A 21,564-nucleotide genomic window follows, 5' to 3' on the forward strand; every position below is an offset into this window, starting at 1 on the left:
TGTAATATAATTATAAAGTATATCGAACTAAACAAATGTAAACATCCAAATGAATTGTCTCTTTAATCAACGAACAGACGTATTTAAAGAGCTCGGATAAAATCAGCGCCAGCGTTCGATACTTAGAAAGTAGTTGTCGCCGAGGATTACGAGGACCGTTTACAGTGTTATCCGAAAAAAAATAAATAAAATACGATGATAGAAGAAACGCGTTTCACCCCGGATGCGGGCAATTGTTGGTGGTTTTTAGTTACGGTAAAAATTAGAGGAATTTCGCAGTGTGGAAATAGGTTCTGTTCCGAACAGTAGAACGATTTTCTAATGTTTCTTTCATGCGTTGTAGAAGAGTTACGGTATAGAGGAACGGGAATGCAATGTAAAAATATAACCGGTATAAATCATGACTTCCGAGGTTTCTCGACGGCGCTCTTCCTCTTTGTTGAGACGCGGATCGAATGCAAAATCACTCACCATTTATTGTCCATATCTCTCTGGGGTACGCGAGAGCGTACGGATGATATGTATTTCCATGTGTTACGCGTTTAAAGTGCCGTCCATTCAAGTATATTACCCATTTGCGACAGGAATGGTGCAATTATTGAAATGTAACGTTTCAGAGGAGACGTTGGAATATTTTTGTCCTCTGGTATAGTGTAATCGATTATTTCTCACAGCTTTTCTGTGTGCAACGTTTACTCGTTCAACTACGTGCAATAATTTGATGAAAGTTTGAATGTGACAAGTGTACAATTTTAGTTTGTTTTTCTTAAATTAATTTATTTAGTTGTTTTATTGTGTATAAGAAATGAAAAGAATTCTAAATTTATGTGACGAATGTTGTGTTATTGACATTTTATGGTAAATATTTGGACAGTAAGAAATTTTCAGTGCTTTCGTTGGATTCAGACTTTATTGACAAGAATATTAGAAGTATATATGAATTGTGGAAGATTTTTTATCAGTTTAAGCAATAATAATTTATTATATGCGTTTATTATTCCTCGGCAGTAAAGCTTTCATTAGTGGCATGCATTGTGCTCAGAAATGAAAATTTGCAGAAATTTTTCGTTTCGATTAAACTTCTATTTTTTTTTCGAAAGTCCATTACAAATTTCTGAATTAACTTCGTCTACAAATTTATTTTTGTGAAAAAAAGAATTGTAAAAATCGATAAAAAGTAAACGTTGAATTTTCTGTTATCGAACGTTCGAGGATTTATTCAAATTTCCGTAAGAATGAAATTAAAGGAACATTATCAATTCTTACTTTCTACCATCGTTATTTTGTATAATAGAATGTTAGAACGAGAAATTTCCTTTTTCAAATCGCGAAATCGAAAGCCATGAAATTTCACGTCGAGAGGCTCTATTCAAGAGGTTAACATTAATAATAATTGATCGAACGTTATTTATGGTGCAAGATTTCAAGGATACAAGATTATCCATTTAATTGGATCAATTAGGCGCAATTAATGCAGAAATAATCTGAGGATTCTTCGCGGATTATGCAACGTGCACGGACGGTATGCTAATTTCGGTTTATCAGTTCCATCTGGAATGCGTCGCAGGCATAGTACGCATTTTCATTTCATCTCACGACGGTGTTGATTTTCTGTGACGTCACTTCTGCTTTGATACATTGACAAATGATTTCGTTTGGCGCAGGTGAAGGGTGAAGATAAGGTGGACGAATTTAAATTGTTGAAATATTTCTTTGCAATTGTTTCGAGGGTAGAACGTTGATTGATTGGTTGAAAATGACAGAGGATGGAAAGAGGCTTGGAAAATATATATTACCACTACTTGAGCATTTTGTTTTATATTATACTTAATTTTAAATTTAATCTTTGCAATGTCCGGTATGGAAATTCTATAGGGTAAAATAAAGTATATCTGCCTAAAGTATTTTATCTATCGAACACGTAAACTTTGTCACCGAACCTCAACCTCGCCATTATTTCTTCCATCGACTGTACATACTTCTGGAGCAGTTACCTCCTGTGGTAATCGAGTGGTGACTGAAAAGCGATGTTAAATAATTATCACTTGGTAAATAATTAATCATTCCTGATATAGCAGATCTACGGGCCTCCATAAATTGATCACCGTATATTAGAGGTCTGAGCAGTGAAATAGTTTGGAAGGATGAACCTCGAGAATAGGATTAAATATTGAAACAAAATTTCAAAGAAGATCCGATTTGTAATTTTTCCTATAGCATAAAGAACTTTGAGTGCAAAGGGTTAACACATTACATGCATCGAAACTCAATTTATCATTTTTCAGTTTAACCAAATGACACTGAAACTGGCAACGAGTTCGGCATCTGTAGTTTTTCGAAAATAATTCACAACACTTCCTTCGATAATAAAGATGTACCCGATACAAATTACCGTATCTCCTCACCAACAGTTGGAAAACGAACAACGTCAATTCTCATCCCTCCCGTGGTTAACTGTTGCAAACGAAAAAAGCCAAATTCGACAACGTGTTAACAAAGGAGAAAGGCTAATTTCGAACACCGGCTACATTACCCAGAGTACCGTGACAGTCCGGTTCAATCCGTTGTCCGCGGTCGTCGTTCGTTGACCATTGAACTAAACAAAGGAACGTGGCGAATTCGCAGGGAAAATTGCCAGAGAGGAAGATTAACGAGCGCCGAGAGCAGGCACGCGATAGCTAGAGTCCAGGGACTGTGGCTCTCCGTTCGCGCGTTGCCGTGCGGAGGTAGACACGCAGAGAGAAGAGATCAGGAAATCCTTGCTTTTGCGGGGCAGAGCTAAGCAGCTACTCTCATTTCCAGGCGCGCGTGACGGGTTAGACGATGTGTCCGTCTCTCGTCTCGGCCCACCCCGTTTTCCTTTTCCAGCGATCTGACACTGAACTCGATCGTTGATCTCATTCAGGGTCGAGTGTGTTCCTCGAGTTCCTTCAGTTACGCTCCCGTGTTCTTGCCGGCGATCATCGTTTCTCCCGGCTATCTAGCGCCTGGTATCGTACTTACGCGCACGTCTCTTCTTCATCGGACGCCCATTTGTAACAGAGAGGAACGTCGATATGTGTGGAACGGAGAGGAGAGACGTTAATTCATTTCGAACGTAATGTCAGGGTGGTTTGGATTAATTCGATTCGTTTGCTTCTTAGGAAGTATTGTACATAGTGTAGGTATATGGGTACGTATGGGTAGAGAGGGTTGATCGATTTTTTTTTTACTTATGCGCAGAGTTAGTTCTTCGTAGGTTTGTTCTCGCTAATTGGTAGGTTGAATATACGTTCGACGAGCTGAGATTAAATTCTCGTGTATATTCGTTGCTTGGGAGGATGTAAACTGTGTATAGAGGGCTCGAAGGCAAGTGGCGGTTGAAAATGTGCTTGAGTAAACGACGCTTTGAAATTGTGTGTAGGGGGAATACCTTTGGAGGAAATATTCTTTTTGATTGTGTTATTTTTTTTTTTAATTATTTTGAAATTATTTTAAATAATAGTTTAGGGTATTTTGTGTAAATCATTTGTTATACGTAGTAATAAGACACTTGGGATAAATAGATTTTCTGGCGATTGATTAAGGGTTGATTGTAAAAACTATCTTCTTATTAAAAATTAGAATAGTAATATGAAATAATATGTAGTTTCTTCTGGAATATAATTAGAAACTATTTCCAAAGACTTTACATTATTATTCTAATTTTTCATAAGAAGATATTTTTTATAAATGATGGATAACTTATTTATTAATAAATCGCCAGAAAATTTATTTGCTGGAAAAAGAAGTTTCAAATGGAAATTATTATTTTATATCGCTGTTCTAATTTTCATTAAGAAGACATTTTTTATAACGGTGGAATTTTATCAATTTTACAAATTTTCGTGTAATTTAATTTAGTAGAAATTTGGAATTTTTAGCAAACGCGAAAAATTACTTGTATGTTCATTTTGGAAGAAAAAAAATTGATCGATACTTGATGGAACCTAATAAGATTTACAGTTTGCAGAAAATGTCTTTGTAGGCAATTTAGAACTGTTCCTTTGAAACGCGATGTGATTAACGAGCGCCTCTGATGCACATTCGAGACTTTTGTGAAAAGTCACGAGACTTTTCGAAACTTTCTATTTGCGTTACGTTTAAAAGGGTAATAAAAGGCCAGCTATTTCTGAAACAAAGCACATTTCAGATAAGAGGAGAGATTTTTCTTCGGTGAACTGAAACTTTTACGAGATTTCTTTGGGCTGATGTTTTCGATCGAGTTAACCAGAGCTGTACTAGAAAAAAAATTCGGCAATAGAATATGATAAAACAGAGCGTAAACTAAGATGCAAGAAATAAAAGCATGAAAAGTGATCTCTGAAACTTACAAAACTATAAAATTTTGATTTCAAAGAAATGTAAAAACTTAATAAATACATCAAATTACAACATACTAATACAAAGTTCATATATTTGAATAGTAATTGAATAATTTAATCAGAAATGTTTAATTATTATATCTAATGCTTTAAATGTGTTTCCAACTTTTGCTAAAAAAGCGTTAAATAAATTACGTTAGAGAAAAATAAAATAGAAGCATTATTTGAACGACAAAAGCAATTAAAGAGACAGTCAAAATTTATTCACGCGGAAAAGCAATGAAAATCTTCAACATGCTTTATGTCATACGTAAATTGCTCGCAAGAACTATGATTTGGAAATTTATTACTACCGCGAAGCTGTAATACGATACCGATATGTCTTTATAAAAGCAAACGAATTTAGATAGAACTTTTTGAAATTGAAAGGAAGATATAGTATCGCGATATAGAAACGACTATAATTTTCCGGGAAACAGGTTTCTTAAGTGATCCGAGAGTATCGATAGGGAAAGGTTTAAGAGTCACTGTTCCATTGTGAATTTCGTAAGGTTCGAAAAGGCAGTATGATCGTAGGCAACTGATGTGCAACTTCCGTTTCGGTGACATTTCTTCTTCCTTCCCGTGCAACACGCTAATTGATTATTTTTTAAAGCACTCATATTTGGAGTTTTTGATCACCGATCGAACATCAATTATCTGTGAACGTAATTTATTTATGATTATCCTAGGCTGTTGTTTCAAATATTTATTCAGTTCTTTCGAGGCAAGTATGGCAAACTGATTATTATTAAATGTCACTTTAAGATAAGTAATGATGCTTGAAAAGATTTGTCAAGATACGAGGACGTATGCAGACTAAAATAAACACAGTTCAATATTTATATTTTTTCATTTATTCAGAATTGATTAATTTGAATTGAAATTTTTTGAAGATTCTTAACCCTCTGTAACTTAATGTTTCTTCGTTCACGAGAAGAAATTTTACATTTCCTATATTTTTCTTCGTTCGCGAGAAGAACAATTTCTCATTTTAATAAATAATTATCAAAGAATTGGCTGGTAATAACGCAACGGTGCAGCAATATGGCGCAACAGTATAGCAATAAATAAATAAAATGAGATTATGAAACATAGATAAATGGATACGTAACTTAATCAGATAAACTGTCACGTTTCAACGAATATCTCGAAATCTCTAATCTTTCTCTCGGTAAAATTCAACGTTAACTATCAAGACACGTATAAAATAAAATAAACACAGTTCAGTATTTTTATTTCTCCGTTTATTCACAATTTACAGATCCTTACATAATAATTTCAATTTGAACATTCCTCGAAGCATGTTCGATTCAGATAACTGTCACATTTCAACGAATACCCCGAAATCTCTCTAAATTTTCTCATTTATCACTTACCATTTGTCCAGCTTACATAAGTATCCGGATAAAAAGGAAAAGAAGTTTCTCGCTAGCAACAGAAATATTCAGCTATTCCTCCTTAGCCGGCTCACTCTACATAACGTTATCTTTAATACAATCTAAGAGTTACTGCAACGCTCTTATTAAACGCAGTTGCGCCTGCTCGCGATATTTAGTAATACTTCACCGCCGTCTGATACTAATTAGCAAGCGGTGCGTTCATTTGCAAGCGAAGAATTAACGTGTTTCACGTGGAAGATAGTTTTCTTCGATACTGAAGCCGTTGCACAAAATTAGACGAACCGGGAGCGTTCGTGTTACACGAAAACAGGGGAATCGAATCGATTGTATAGCTGGTGGAAGCGATAGAGTGTGGGCGTATATTGAAGCGTTAAATGGGCGGTACCGAATTATGTAGCCACGCCCAGGGGCTGTTCGTTATTTGAGGCGTTCGTTTGCCAAATCGGTTAATAACAGAAAATACATATAAATATTAGTATTTATTTATTTTATACCGTTGTATTACAGAGTTTTGGCATTGAATAGGGAGTTGATTTTAAATTTATCGTTTAATATTTTAATATTTCTCGATTTCAGTATTTCCAATTTGAATGTCTCTATATTTTAATATTTCTGTATTTTAATTTTTCCACTTTCAGCACCTCTGTATTTTAATTTTTCCTCTTTTAATATTCCCACTGTTAATATTTCTATATTTGAATATTTCCACTTTTAGTGTCCCTGTATTTTAATATTTCCTCTTTATACTTCTATATTTCGATGATTATATATTATGGTTGAAAGGAAAATACAACTTCTGGTACACTTACCCAGAAAATTAAGGAAAGAAGTGCAGCGAAAGGAAGCAAAATTTAATTGAACTTACGAATGAAATCATGAATGCAGTATGAATTATCTAGTAAAATATATACATATGCTCCTAATTCTTTTTCTGTCTTAATAATTTTCTAACGATCGTTTCTTCAATTCAGTTCACATTCAATAAGTGTCCTAATACTTGCAAAACAGACGTACATTTTGCTCTCCATATTTCTAATACCTGTTTAATACAGCAATGCCACTAATTTGACAAGGTAATTACTCCACTAAAATAGGATACGACTAATAAGCGAGAAATATCGAAGGATCAACGAGAAAGTATGAGAAGCCGAGTTATACATTTAACAATATAATTACACACCGGAGTAAAATGGTTTTTACTTCCACTACTAATTTATCTATTCTCCATAGAAGACATGGAACAATTGTACTGGTAGTTTCTTTAATGAATAGTCGGTGTATCTATTCAAAGATAATTGCCAAGTGGGTAATCTAATAATAGTTTAATCACAGCCCTTCAATCTTCGCTTAAAATAAGGTTTCACCTTGGTGAAAGTTTGCTAACCTTTTCTCTGTCGTACCATTTAATCCTCGTGTAACGTGCAATCGAACGATCATTTCGATGATTTTATCCTTCTGCGAGATTTGCAAGCCAAGTATTTCTCCTGTTATTAATTTTAAATCGTAGAACAAAATTTTTGTACATCCCTCTCGATGGAATACAAATGTTTCCATGAACGTACATTTCCGTTGATTTTCAAGGAAAGTAACGTAAAGTATGATAACGAGTACGCGTACGTTTAATTATGTAAGTTGACTTTTATTTGAATAGAATTGTAATTCTATGCGCGAGATTAAAAATGAAACGGAGGGATAATTTTTTAGGAAGTCGTTTGCTTACATGTTAAATTCACTTTTTTTTTTTGTAGAGAGATTATTTATCCTGCTGTTTTATTGTAGATAGGCATATACCTTTCGTGATATTATAAAAACGCTAGTCTTATAGAAATTGGAGTTAGTGTTCGTTATAGCGTGCTAGGATAACGAGATTAAATTTGCGGTGATCAAATTAACCGCTTAACTTTCGTTTTATAGCGACAGTGCCATTTCATGCTACCATGTGTCGCTTATTGCCATTTATTTCTTCGAGTGTACAGGCCATTTATGTGTCTTTTTACGTCCATTAGAGTGTTAACGAGTCCGGCGTAAAATTCGTCCGAAAACACAGATTTTTGTCGCGAAATTGCCCAAGTACAATTGGACATGAAAATATAAATAAAAATTCAAAATCGAAAGTACAGAAACTGATGTTTTACATTGCATATTTTTTTATTAAATTATCAGAACAAATCTGTTTTCTACAAAAAACAAACTCTTACAGAAACGTTAAAAGAGGAAATATTAAAAATGGAAATATTGAAACGCAGACGTGTTAAGAGAGAAGGAATTAAAATACAGAAGAAACTGATCGAAACGAGAGAAAAAAGAAGCGCACTGTTTAATCGGATTTTTCGTCTAAATTAATCACGGCACGCTTGGCAAAACCGGATGCACGTTGTTCGTGCAACGGGTTTTCAATGACCACCGAAATAGATCGCACTCGATGACTTTTACATCGAGCGTTTTACGTCCGTGTTTCTTCTCCCGTTGTTCCCCGCTCGTCACGGGAATTATTACAAGGGGGCACTTTGACACAAAAGCCCCGTTTTCTCTTACTTTCCTGCTTTACCGCTTGACTAGTCGTGTCGTGCATTACGATGCTGGAACATCAGCGGAAACGCTTAGCACGCACGAACCTCGCTGGCGGTTCTTTCAGAAAGAGAAGATGACAAGCGACAGATTTGCCCTGGTCGCGCGCAATGTATCTGTCTTTTCCAATGCTGGAATATATCTGAACGATTGATTCTGTCAGAGCCGCCATTCTGTAATTGCTGCAATCTGTTGCTTTCGACAAATTTCTAACAATTTGTCGACAATTTCAATTTAAAACAATTCGACGATCTTTCGAGAAAGATTTGAAACACGAAATGCAGACTTTGTTCGAACACAGCTTCGACTGTTTAAAAGAAACCCAAATGTTCCGTAAAATCTATAAGAAGAATCGAGTCACACCTGTCGCTAGTGACCCTAATTTTGATGCGACATTCAGCTCAAAAGACAAAAAAAAAAAAATAATTGCTTTTGGCTGTGGCTCTTTTGATAACGTTTAAAAAATTAGAGTTTAAGGAAGTATCTCGAATGAAGCTTGTGAACATGTGACAATTAGTTGAATTAATTGTAAGGGGTATTGTTTGATTTTCAGTTGGAAACATTTAGGCACGAATGAAATTTTATGTTATACTACTTTTGTGTTTGTGTCGGGTACAATTTGTCGTGGTGATTGAAAGGATATTTATTTGATGTGTACAATAATAGTTTATCACTCCCCTTTGTTGACGATTGATTTATTTCTCTTTATGAAAGAGTTCATTGCTTTTTCAACACTCAAACAAATTTTTGAATTTGTTATTCAGTAATGAAAACAATTCGTTTTGTATTAATACTTCATTTCAAGCAGTGTTATGTTAAATATCAGCTTTTACTTTAAAAACCTTGTTTCATCTTATTTCTTTTCGGTACTTATTTCTAATTACTATTGTACTATCTTAATTGCATAATTGTAAGTATTACAAGTATATAAATCAGAAGATTTATGCTCCATTTCGAAATTGCAGAAATTTCAATTGATTAAATACACAAACGAATCAATGTCCATAATCCGAACCGTACAACACTGCTTCTCGATGATCGAGCATTTCTGCCACAACAAAATGATTCATCTCCATATACAACAACGATATCAATCGAAGCAACCAAGTATCTATCTTCATCCATACGGACAGTTACAAAACCGGAAACAATCCTTTCACATTTCGAATTACACAACCGATCGATAAACACGAGAAATGTCCAAACTTGAAACGAACCTCGCTGTCTTCCCAACGCCTACCATCTTCACCTCTGAGTCATCGTTCCGATCGAATCTCAGACGCACCATCGATATCCATCTTGCTGCACGAAGTGCATGTATTGATAACAAGATCCTCGATACTATTCACGATAGTTCCACTTTCAATTCAATCGTTCATACGGACAGAAGTGGAGAAAAAACAAATTTGAACCTTTCTCGAACACTTTCTTCAGTTCCTCGCTGTTGTTGCTTCGTCGTGAACCCGGAGAGGTAGAATTTTCTTCGTTAGACGACTGATTTTATCATTACCACGTGTTAGATTCCGATGTTTAGTAATTTCAACGAAAAAGAACAATTTTATTTTACTAAATTTTGTACACGAAATCTTACAAGTTCTAAGGCACTTACTTTCGGTCGTAGCGATTCTTCTATCTGTGTGCGGGATTTTTTCTGCGGCAGGTTTTAACGCGTAACGTGGATGACTGACGGTAAATTCTTAACCACGGCTGCAAAATTTCTTATTTCGGCCGTATCGCTTTAAAAGTCGGTTTATTAAATTAAAATGGAAGTGAGTCAGGATAGAATTAAGTATTAAATTAAGGTGGAAGCGCGCCAATAGTAACGAAAGGGTTAAGGTTCGTAGGTCTTGTTTTGGGGCAGTAGGAGCACGGAAAGGTCCAACGGTCTTGGGGGTTGATGAATAACAATAAAGCGTATGAGTAATTGTGTAAGAAGATAATTGTTGGAGCGGTATCTAACACACGATACAGGTTCGATGATCGAAATTACAGTGTGACTTCAAAACACCAACCTATTTTCTGTCTGAAAATGCGCGCACGAGGGTAGATATAATATCGGCAAAGATTACCATTGGTTGTTTCTATTTAGGCTGTGGCTATCGGTAGTTTAATTGGCTATTTGAAGGATAGAGATGGTTGTTCTGGAAAATTCGGATTTTTGTGGCGGGGTCTCTTGAGGCCCACGGACTCTGCTCTAATCCTCATATTTTCGCCTAAATCACGTACCTTCAAGTGTATGTAAGAATTCGGAAAGGAGACAACGGTGACATTTTCCAGAGCTCTTACAAGAGAAAGTTTTCGAGTATCTAACAGCTTCTTTCGTATCGACAAAAATTCTTTGAACATGCAAACCGACACGTTTTCATACATCAATTTGTGATCCATGGTTGGAAACTCTTGCTCGACTCGACTCCGCTCGCGGTAGAGAAACGGACGGATATTAGGCCCCAATAACCTGATTCTCGTCGCTTTATTCTCATCGCGCGTACACTTACCTTGGACACGTTGTTTTTCATCGTTCCCCGGACCCCTGGAAAGCATACCAATCACTTGTCTCGCGTCTACAACGCCGTGAAAATATCGAGTTCGTAGAACAAGACTGCTGATTTTTCCTTCCATCCATCCAGCTCAGCCAGCTAGCTCATGATTAATCGAGCGTGCAGTGCACACCGTGTGTTTCCTGTTTCAACTTCTCTTTCGTTGGCGGCGAAAACGTATGAAACTCGCGTGCCGCCGTGTCCCACCGTTTTCAGATCACCTGATAACTGCCTCGGGAACACTTTATTCCACACGGTAATTACGTGTCAGATGCATCGTTTGACTTGCTCTGTAACGCGCCGCGTACCATCGCTCCTTCCATAGAGATTTGCTCCCGTTCTGAGGGAAGAACGTGTGTTTAGTATCGCTGCGGTGGAAAATTCGCCTATTCTGAGAATGTGACGATCGTGAGAAAGTTGAACTCTGACGTGTTTATTTTGTTAAACTGCGAACTGTAAATATGGACGTTGTTTTATTACGTTAAATTTTCATTCTAACAATTTTTTATATTCGCCAAATGATCTATCTGAAGAAGCAGAAACTAGTTAAATAAAAATTGTACGATACTTAAATTGAGGAAATTTGCAGAGTTTCGAAGTAATCTTCTGCAAAAATTTTCAGGGTAGCGAAGTTTTCTTGTTAGGAAAGGATTCTTTTTTTTTTTTCTAAAGGTGGAAAGAAATCACACTTTCGAATGCAATAAATTACGTAGATTATCGGGACGATTTCGCGTGTGCGCGGTGTCACTGAAACCCGGCACGTAAGAGATGACAGCGAGGTGAAACAGACGGAACAACGAGGCACGTCTCACACGCGACAACACCTGTCACGCGTTTTGCGTTTCGTGAGCATGTACGCGATTAACTTCCACCTCTGTTCACGTGTTATTTTCGCTCAAGAAAGTTGACGTTTCTCCGTGCATTCGTGCCTTCCTTATGGGTTGCAGTTGTAACGTTGCTGCTGTCTATAAAGTTTTAATACTCCGCGAATTTGCCCAAGAATACGCGAGGTATAGTCGGTGGAAGAAATACGGGGAGGTCGTAAATCGAAGCTTCTTTTTTAGGATTTTTCAAAGCTAAAGCATACTTTGTGCAACTTTGACTGGTGTTTCGGGTCTTTATCTTCTCAGGTTTCTGACGTCCTCGTTATATTTCTTCCACTGACTATATGCATAGAATTCTCGACGTGATCTTAAAATTACTCGAAATCACATTAGTTGCATATTACTTAAAATCTCTGGGGTGAAATTCTTACATTTTGCGATAATACTTCGTCTCATATTTACTTTCCTATCGGCTTTAATATTGCAGTAATAATAAGACACTCGAGTGCAACGTGTTAAATCACTATTAGTAAACCACATCATACTGTGTTATCAATTTTCTTCTTCACTTACGAGATTAATTATTACTCTATTTTTAATTTCTAATTATTAATCTGAGAAGCGACATTGTTTACCATGTGGCGCATTATAAATCGAGGCACTCTTAAAGTTGATAATAATTAGAAATTAAAAATAGAATAATAATTAATCTCGTAAGTGAAGAGAAAAATAGATGACACAGTATGACGTGCTTCACCATTGCTAATTCAAAGCAAACCAGGTATCTTCATCTCTTACGTATCATCGACTAACCTTAGCATCTTCGTTTCTTTGCGCAGTGTGGAAGTGGCGGAGGGTCGACGGAAGGCGTCGTTGGGAGCGTCAGTGGTAGCGGCAGCGGTGGTAACAGCAGCAGTGGTGGCATGGATTGCATGCCCCTACGTCCAGGTCCCTTTCACTATTTGATAAGCGAGCAGGCGAAGTCCTTGGTGGCCCTACAGGAGCTGCAGAATGAGGTCGGCGCCCTTCTCGAGTTCCGGGACCTCGTCATCGAGACGTTCCCAAACCTCCGGCACAAGATGGCCGCGACGGCGTCCGCGGGAGCGTCCGTGATGTCGTCTACCTGCACCCAAAATTCCCACATCCCTCTACCACTGTCCAGTCCATCCTCGAGAAGAATAAACGAATGGGAGCCGGGGAAAGTGAGGAGACGAGTGCCGCGAGAAGGTGGCGAGTCCTCGTCCTCCTCGTTGCCCAGGAGTCGCAGCAACTCGCACAGCGGCGGCACCAAGAACAATTGCAGCGCCACGGTTCAGGATTCCGGTTTCAGCACCGAGACCTCGTCGAAGGACAGTGCTTCGACGGCGATAGCGCCCAGACCGAACAGTCCTCGGCCTGCTGTCTTAGACGACGCCGAGGACGAGCTGTGGAATCTCTTGGACGTGATCCATCGTAAGGGAATCAAGCTCAGAGAGGAGGTAGAGTGTCTTCAGGGTCGTTTGGAAAGCGTAGCGCCTGAAGATCTAGCCTCCACGAATATTCTCGACGCTGTTGGGAAGGTGACGTGTTTGGGTGGCGAGAGGGCAACGACGATATCAACGGAGGAGGGGGATAAAGGGGAGAAAGACAGGGATTCGCAGGTGATAGCGCTTAGAAAGGAGAAGGAGCAGCTTTTGGATAAAGTAGCTGAACTCGAGGCTGAAACTATATCCAGTCGAGCTAGAGCGCAGGAGCTGCAATCGGAATTGGCCGCGTTATCTGCGTTAAAGATCGGCTTGGAGAATCGACTGAGGGCCGGACTGAATGAAAATTCCTCGGAAATCCTCGTTCCAGGTGCGCAAAGGCTTCAGCCGATCGCACCTGTCCTACCTGTTGTTCCCTCACCGAAAACCAACAACGTTAGTAATATTAAGAGCAAATCTTCGGCGTTCGCGTCGGTGACGACGTCCACGAAGGCGCACAAGAGCCGCTTTCGAACGAGGACCATCGAGAAGAACGTGTTGCTCGACGTGAACGCTCACAACGAAGAGCTGCGCGATATCGACGTCGAGGCGAACGTGAACGAGAGGAGAGCACGATTAGGTGCGTTAGATTCCGTCCTTGTTTCGCCAACCAGGGTTGCGCATGTGAAGGACGTCGATTCGAAGAAGATTGCTGCCATTCTCCGAGAAAACTCGCCCCTTGAGCTGCAGCGGCATTTAATCACTACTACCGTCCATAATCAGGTAAATTATCGTTAATTCCTGCTTTCTCGTGGATTCCCCACGTGAATTTTCCCAGATTTTTGTGACCAATTTTTTTTTTTTTTTTTTTTTTTACTTAAACTTCGTTTATTTAGTATTTAATTTTACTTGTAAATCTTGATGCATATAAATACCTACGTGCGTTAGTGAAAGGTTGGAGTTAGTATGTTTAATTAGATGAGTGTTGCGTGTATTTAATGGAGTTTTGGAGTTCTGATAGTCGTTTAGAAATTAATGAAAATAGTCTCATAGTACGTTGGTACGTTGCAGGTTCTACAAAAGAGGTTAGATGAAGTAGAGAAAAGCACGGAAACTCTCTCTGAACGGTTAGACAAGGCTCGCGAGGAAAATGACGATCTCCGTTTCCAGGTAATTTATATAATAAGTAAATAGAAATTTAATTAGGTTGCCAATTAGCAAAGATGCTATCAAGGAACTGAGTACACCAGTGTTTGAGAACCTATTACTATAGCTTGTTATGTCGCTGTTCAAGGCCATCTTCTCTATTACAGGTCACATAAAAAATGAATCGGAATTTAATTTTTTTTTATCACTGTTTGTCTCATTTATTTTATCTTTAGTTTAGTTTCGTTGAAATATTTTTGTTTTTTTAATTCGACAACGAAAAGACAGTAGGTGAAATGATAGAATAAGCAATTTGGTATTATTGAGGGGAAAATCTCATTATGCATTTTAGCTATTCCGTTAGATCCTTTATCTTTCCACATTGTGTTTATTTGGTTTCATCATTTGCATTATATAAATAGAAAAACTGCAAACACGGTCTATCTTAAATATATCTGAAAGTATGGTACTTCGCACACCAAGCAAAATTGTGCAACAGAGATTCACTGCTGAAGTCCTTCACAGCTGGAGAAACAGCCTTGTACGTTCCATTAATTCCAGATTTATCATAATTCAGATATACTTCTTCGCGAAGAAAAGCAAACGAACACACTCTGCTATTCATAAGTATTAGGACACGCGTTATATTTCATTGCTTCGCCAGATTAGTATCAAATATCAGCAAAGAGGCTCTACACTTTCCTCTGTCCTAATATTTACGAATAGGAGTGTGTCTCGCAGTTTCCTCAAACTTAAACTCCTTCAACCACCGCAATCTTTATTCACACAAATTCTGACGTCCCGCCGTACATACTTATTCCAGCTGGAAGAAAGAAACATCGAGCTGGAAGGCACAAGAGCGCGCGTCCGCGTGCTGGAGAGACTCCAGCAACGGCCGCCGACGGAGGCGGATCCAGAGGTGGACGGAGAGCAACCGAGATGCGAACAGAGCGGTCCGGAGCCAGGAAGCAGCACAGAATCAGCTCGCGATCATCATCAAGCCATCGAGGTGAAACCGTCGCCAAGACGGCGTCCTAGTCGTATACCTTTGCCCGGTAGCACCGGAAAGGCAGCCGCACCGAGACCACCCAGCCACGGAAGGAACGACAGCAAAGAGTCTTTGAAATCGTTGACAAGGCCTCCGCGCGATTCCAGCCGCGACAGCCACGGCGGCAAGTCTCTGTCGAAGGCACGTGACGCCAATCGAGACTCGTTGGGCAACAACAAAAGCCTGACCAAGAGTAACAACCACAACAACAACATCGGCGGCAATAGTAACGGGAGCAACAAGGAGACGAACAGGGAGTCCCTGAATAAGTCCCTGCCGCGTAACAATTCCAGCCGAGACTCCTTAAACAAATCCTCCTCGTTGTCCCGCGCCCGTGACTCGCTGGAGTCTAACAACCTCGGCACGTCCTCATCCCCAGGGACGACTCCTCCTCGACGACCGCCCGCTCCTGCACGTCGTTCCTACAGCCTGGCCCGCGCGACAACATCCGTTGATACCGAGAACGGCAAGGTACGATCCGTAAAGCAGTACTTTTGGAGCAACTGGCTGAAGCCATCATTGTCCAACGGCCCGATCCAGTAGAGAGTCCACCAGTTATCCTCTTCTCCAGGACGACCGATAGTCGCTGTTAGGGATATCTGCTGCTTCTAATCGCGCGCGCGACCCTACAATTGAGTCCACATCCTCGACATCTCTCTCTCTCTCTCGGACCTTCTAATTCTACTTCCCATCTCGACACGCTGACTTGTGCTCACCGTAAGCCCGGTTAACAAGAAACGACGACGACAAAGCGTCGGATACTGTTCACTATATTTAAACAGTTGATTGGATTTGTCACAATTATCGGTACAGAGCCTGACTCGCTAGTCCTTTACTACTGTTTCCATTCCTTGCATCACCTATGTATACCAATGTAACCGAACCGCGGTGATCGCTGGTTCTAATCACCACGTCACACACACACACACACACTATTTAACCACTTCCGTTCTCTCTCTCTCTCTCTCTCTGTCTTTCGTCGCCTGTACTACCACGGTTCCTGCTTCTACAAGCAGCAAATTTAACCACTTCCGTTCTCTCTCTTTCTCTCTCTCTCTCTCTGTCTTTCGTCGCCTGTACTACCACGGTTCCTGCTTCTACAAGCAGCACTTGTTCATAACTGTGCGTAACACTCTGTTCAGTTATGGATCCGTTTCCAATCTAACAACCATCCCCACGGCACACGATCATTCCTGAAAACGTTATTGAAACTCTGACGCACACAGAGACTCTCGATCCACACTTGTCTTAAACAAACGACGAATCGCCCGACGATCCACTACCGAAATGTCTGATCTGGAGCGCAGGCGAGCGTGCGTTCGAGCCCGTCCCCGGCGGTCCAATAAAGAAAATGGCCCCTTCTCGCGTGCCGCCGGTTTTTCTCGTAAGTTATGCTTCTTTTATTATCATTTGCTTCGATGCTTCTTCCTGGATGTGGTGAGCTATGAGCCTGTTTTTTTTTTGTCCTGGTCTATTTTTTTTTACTGTGTCTCGTCTCGTCGAGTAGTACACATCAGTAGTTGTCCTTCTTTATTTTTTTTTTCTTGGTTTTTTCTCACTTGGATTCTTGGCATGCGCACGCACCCGTAGTAAGCCTTCCCCCTTGATCTCCATCTGAATTAGTCGATCCCTACAGTAGTTACCATCCTGTCTCTCTTCATTTTCAGTGAAAACAAAGTAGCGACGCGTGATCTTGACGCACGTTCTTACTTACTTAGAGGGATTCTGTGCAATCGAGCATTGTGATCGTACAAGTAGAAACTGTAGAAGGTAGAATTTTTGTTAACAATTGGAAATTACCGTTCGATACGTGTATCTGTGAAGTAATTTGAAACTTTGACAAGGGTTAGTAGCGCTGAAAGAAGTTCAGAGTTGAATCGAATTCATAGATCATTTGGTATCTTGGTTCCTCGTACATTTTCATAAGGCAGATCATTTTTTCGAGATACCATTTCGCCTATTTAAAATTGACCATGATTTAAGTTTCTCTTTTCTCATATTCCCACAATAGTATTATTTATAATTGCAAGTATGCATGCGAGTTGTTACAGAGGACAAATGTGTCGAATTTTGTGATTGGTGTAATTGTTGAAATAATTACAAATAATTCGGTACAATCATTTTTTTCTTTTTTCGGTTTCAAATCTGATCTCCGTGCAGCAATCTCTCTCCGCGCCGTTAGATTTTTCGCCATACCAGAAGAGCCGTAGTATGCGACTTTCTAAGTATGATAAATCACAAAATTCGACGAGTAACTCTTCCGGAATGCGAATATCGGGGGTAACTTCACTCCCGAACTGTCCTGACGTTCGTTTCCCCATCTCTCCACTCTCCCTCGCCGTATCATTACGTTTTATTGCAGTTACGAATTAGGAAAGAGAATATATATACATATTTTAGAGCACGCACGTCCAACACAATATGATCGTAAATTTTTTCACACCGCGCTAGCGGGATGGACTCCCTTGTTTTGAATGACCATTAATCTTTCAGTTTTGTTTGCTCTTTCATTTGCTGAAGTTTGATCTTATTTGCTAGCGTTGCTTGTATGCGGACATAGCCTCGAGAGCCATGACGTGGCTCGAATTCGCACTTATAATGATTGATGTAAAGGAAAATGAATCGACCACACGCTTACCTGCTTGGCCTTGCGGTTCATTGTCCATCTCACGTCCAGTGCTACGTGATACTACGAATCAAACGCTAATTTACGATGTCGATCGGTCTTTTTCGATATTTGCAGTGGCGATCCAGGAGTTTGCTTTCTCTCTTTTTTTTTTCTTTCTTTATTTTTTTCAATCGGTATAGCTGAAGTTTGCAGTGCGGAAACGTCGGTATGAAAAATTTCTGTACAGGGTTTATCAATCTTCTATTTTATATACTCTCAGTTTTCATTTCTTTTGGCTTTCTTTTAAAGAAATATTTAGAGACTTTAATTTTTAATGAAATCAAGTAAAAATACTGTTTAATTTAGGAAAAATTTGAAATACTCTTAATTTTAATTCATCTTGCCATTTTTTTTTTTTAAGAAATATTTAGAGATTTTAATTTTTAACGAAATTAGTTAAAAATACACTTTAATTAAGAGAAAATTAGAAATACTCGTAATTTTTCTTGCCTTGTTCCTTAAGAAATATTCAGAGACTTTAATTATTAATAACATTCAACGAAGTCTTAATGTCACGTAACAAATGGTGCAAAAACTTGATACCTAGGAAAACAATTTTTTACCACCCATTTAATAACCGTGTTATATTCAGTGGAACTGTCAAACAACTCCTTTCTCTTTCATAATTAATCAAACAGTACAACAGCCAATGTGCATTATCCTCTTTTTTACAAGTAAACATTCTGTTCGTTCGAACGATAAAACCGTAAAATTACAAACTATATAACTTCATCCCTCATAATATATTCTACTCCTACGAACAATTATACCTCCAATAAATACCTTTCCAACAGTCGACCGTCATTGCAGATATTCGTATTTGACCACGAACGTTCGGACAAATTCCGCCTGCCCCATGCGAAAAACACCGCATTTCTCATAAATTAGCCACACTTATTCAATAGCGATCATTAGTATCATGTAAAATACCAGAGACGGTATTCGAGCACTGATCATTGTGGGGTTATGTTATGTACTTTGCCTCGGAGGAATTGAAACGCAAAAAAAAAAAGAAAAAAAATACAAGCTACGTACACGTCTGAAAAAAAAAATGCAGAGTTCTCGTTCGTAGACCGAGAAGATCCATTGCTCGCGAACCATTAACAGACACCAATGTTTTTCAGAGTTGCACTGAACCACCGAGTTCGTGGTGCTCGACGAATGGTAGCTTCCGACACAGCGACTCCTCATTGTACCCGGACTCGTTGAACCAAGAAACTTCATCGGTTACCGGCACAACCAGAGTGGAATTCGTCATCGGCTTACGGACCAGACGTTTTCCATTGAACTCTTTATACGGCGTTTGGCCTCATCGCTACTTCGACAGCATAGACTCGGCGGCAATGCGACCAGAAAGTCTTCTTACCGACGAATTCTCGCTTGTTCGTGGCGAAGCACTCGCCGAATGCGATTCTCTCGAGTGTCATCCGATTTCGAACGAGAGCTGAATCGCCAGATCTGTGCTTTATTGTCACCATGGATCGTACTTATTGTTAAAGAATCTTGGTTCGATTGGTACTTACAAACGCACGTTCTACATTTGAAGATAGAAGTGATTACTTTTTTCATATTGGTCCCCATTCGTCTTGATGCGAGAGAAAATCGTGAAGATCATTGTTAAGGTATCGTTGCTAATTGTTATTTCGTAGAGTTTTTGTAGTTTTGTATGTTTACTGTTGATTCGAGGATTCTTCGAAACTGCAGATCACAGTAGACGTACGAAGTTTGTGACGTGAACAATTAGAAGCTCCGATCTTTTACAGTGATTTCAGTATTACGTAATTTAACAACGAAGAAATGTTTGTGTTAAATTTCCATCTTCAAATGTTTGGAAATTACTTGATTAATCCGTAACATCGGCTTTCGAGTAGTATTTTTGGGTTTTTTTTTGTACGTGAAATGACGGACGCTTTGAGATTTTAGGTTAGTTTCTGGTTACGTTGCGTATGTTTCTTGTGCGTAGCTCTTATTTATTGCATTTTATTGTGAAACAAAAGGTAGAGAAGAATGAGAAAATATTTGATAAGTGAAAAAATAAGGATTGTTTCATTGTAAGAAAGTGATATTACAGATTATGAATGGTCAACTTGAAATATCAAGATTCTTTAATATACAGTGAAGTGAACGATTAAGGTTATGCGAGCAACATATTTTTATAGCAGCTGATTGTACCATCTTACGTTAATTATTGCTTCACTTCTCATTTTGCATTTGAATTGCATTTTCCTCGTATGGTTTATTTAGATGCAATCTGTAAAACCAAACTTTGTGCATTTCGAGCATTATGAAATTGTATGATATTATGTGTTTTCTATATTTAACAATTAACAACTGAAAATTAATCGTTGTTTAATCCTACTACTAAAAAGGTATATGTTTACACATGGAAATTGAAAATCAGATATGGGACACCAATGTGTGTTCATTTGCAGTATCGAAAGGAAAATATATACATAGGTATATAAAATTGTCGGGTAAAGTTTTCTTATTTTATAAAATACAATTTTTTCAATCTTTGATGAATAAGCCTAGCTTTTAATTATTCTATATAAAAAGAAGATTATTTTATTTCATGAAGAGTACATTTCAATTATATAAAGAATGTAAGATAAATTAATCCTGATACTCCTTATATTCTAAGCATTTTCTGATGTACTTTCATAAAAAACAGAAAAGAAAACAAGAATCATGTGAACTCTTTCAACGAATTTAAGAAAGCAATAGGTTGATACATTTTCATCGTTCATCAATCTCGAATTATGTGTAATATTTTCCAATTTATAAACCTATCTAAAGTAATCTGACATTTACTTTCAACACAGTGTATGATTCTTCTTCAGAATTGAGCATCCAAACATAATACTGTAAAGTGTAGCTTGATTTTCACATATTCTAATATTGTTAGTTCACATAAAAGAAAAGAATTATTTTTATTATTGTATTTGTTAACTTGTTATCCATTAAACATTAGCTTAATTCTGATATTTCTCTCGGTAGAACAAAATTTTCGGACGTCAAGTATTCTTTGAGAAGTACCATTCGTATTTTAGTAGCGATAACTTGGAACGATTTTTATAACACGATGAAATACACTTTTTCGGATCATGTGTTGTATGTACGAAAGGATTATGTGTACGTGTGTAATCAACTTCAAACTTTTAATTACTTGATAGTAGTTCGATAAAGAATGTTTCTTGCGTTATTTCCAATCGACGGTTAACGGAATTTTTGAAACGTATACTTCAGTGCATTTTAGATATGCATCTTATATAACCTTAAGACTGTACCCCCTATCTGTTGATACGAAAGTTGTTCTGTCATCGTCAAATCATTTTTCGTATAAAATTACAGATAACATGATGAAAATATTTTTTAATAATTATATACTTTACGTTTATATCGAACTGATTCTACTAATCTTGTTACAAACGAAACATAGGTTAGAATGAAACAAATCTTTTCGTGCGAAATTTCAGTTCTTCAAACCTATCATGTTTGCAATATTGATCATAAATATTATGAAATATTTATAAAAATATTTAACAA

General features: G+C 38.1%; 1 protein-coding gene across 1 annotated transcript in view; it reads left to right on the forward strand.

The window, feature by feature from the left end:
* Positions 1 to 19,591, forward strand: part of LOC108575492 — a 140,645-nt gene extending 121,054 nt beyond the window's left edge. The window contains 6 exon segments of the mRNA XM_017938310.1: positions 12,554 to 13,939; positions 14,228 to 14,326; positions 15,126 to 15,821; positions 16,577 to 16,603; positions 16,606 to 16,734; positions 19,143 to 19,591. Of these exon segments, the coding sequence (XP_017793799.1) occupies positions 12,554 to 13,939; positions 14,228 to 14,326; positions 15,126 to 15,821; positions 16,577 to 16,603; positions 16,606 to 16,734; positions 19,143 to 19,466 (2,661 nt within the window). The 3' untranslated portion in view covers positions 19,467 to 19,591.
* The last annotated feature ends 1,973 nt before the right edge of the window (positions 19,592 to 21,564 follow it).

This window comes from Habropoda laboriosa, unplaced genomic scaffold (assembly GCF_001263275.1).
Source record: "Habropoda laboriosa isolate 0110345459 unplaced genomic scaffold, ASM126327v1 scaffold269, whole genome shotgun sequence".
Lineage (NCBI taxonomy): Eukaryota > Metazoa > Arthropoda > Insecta > Hymenoptera > Apidae > Habropoda > Habropoda laboriosa.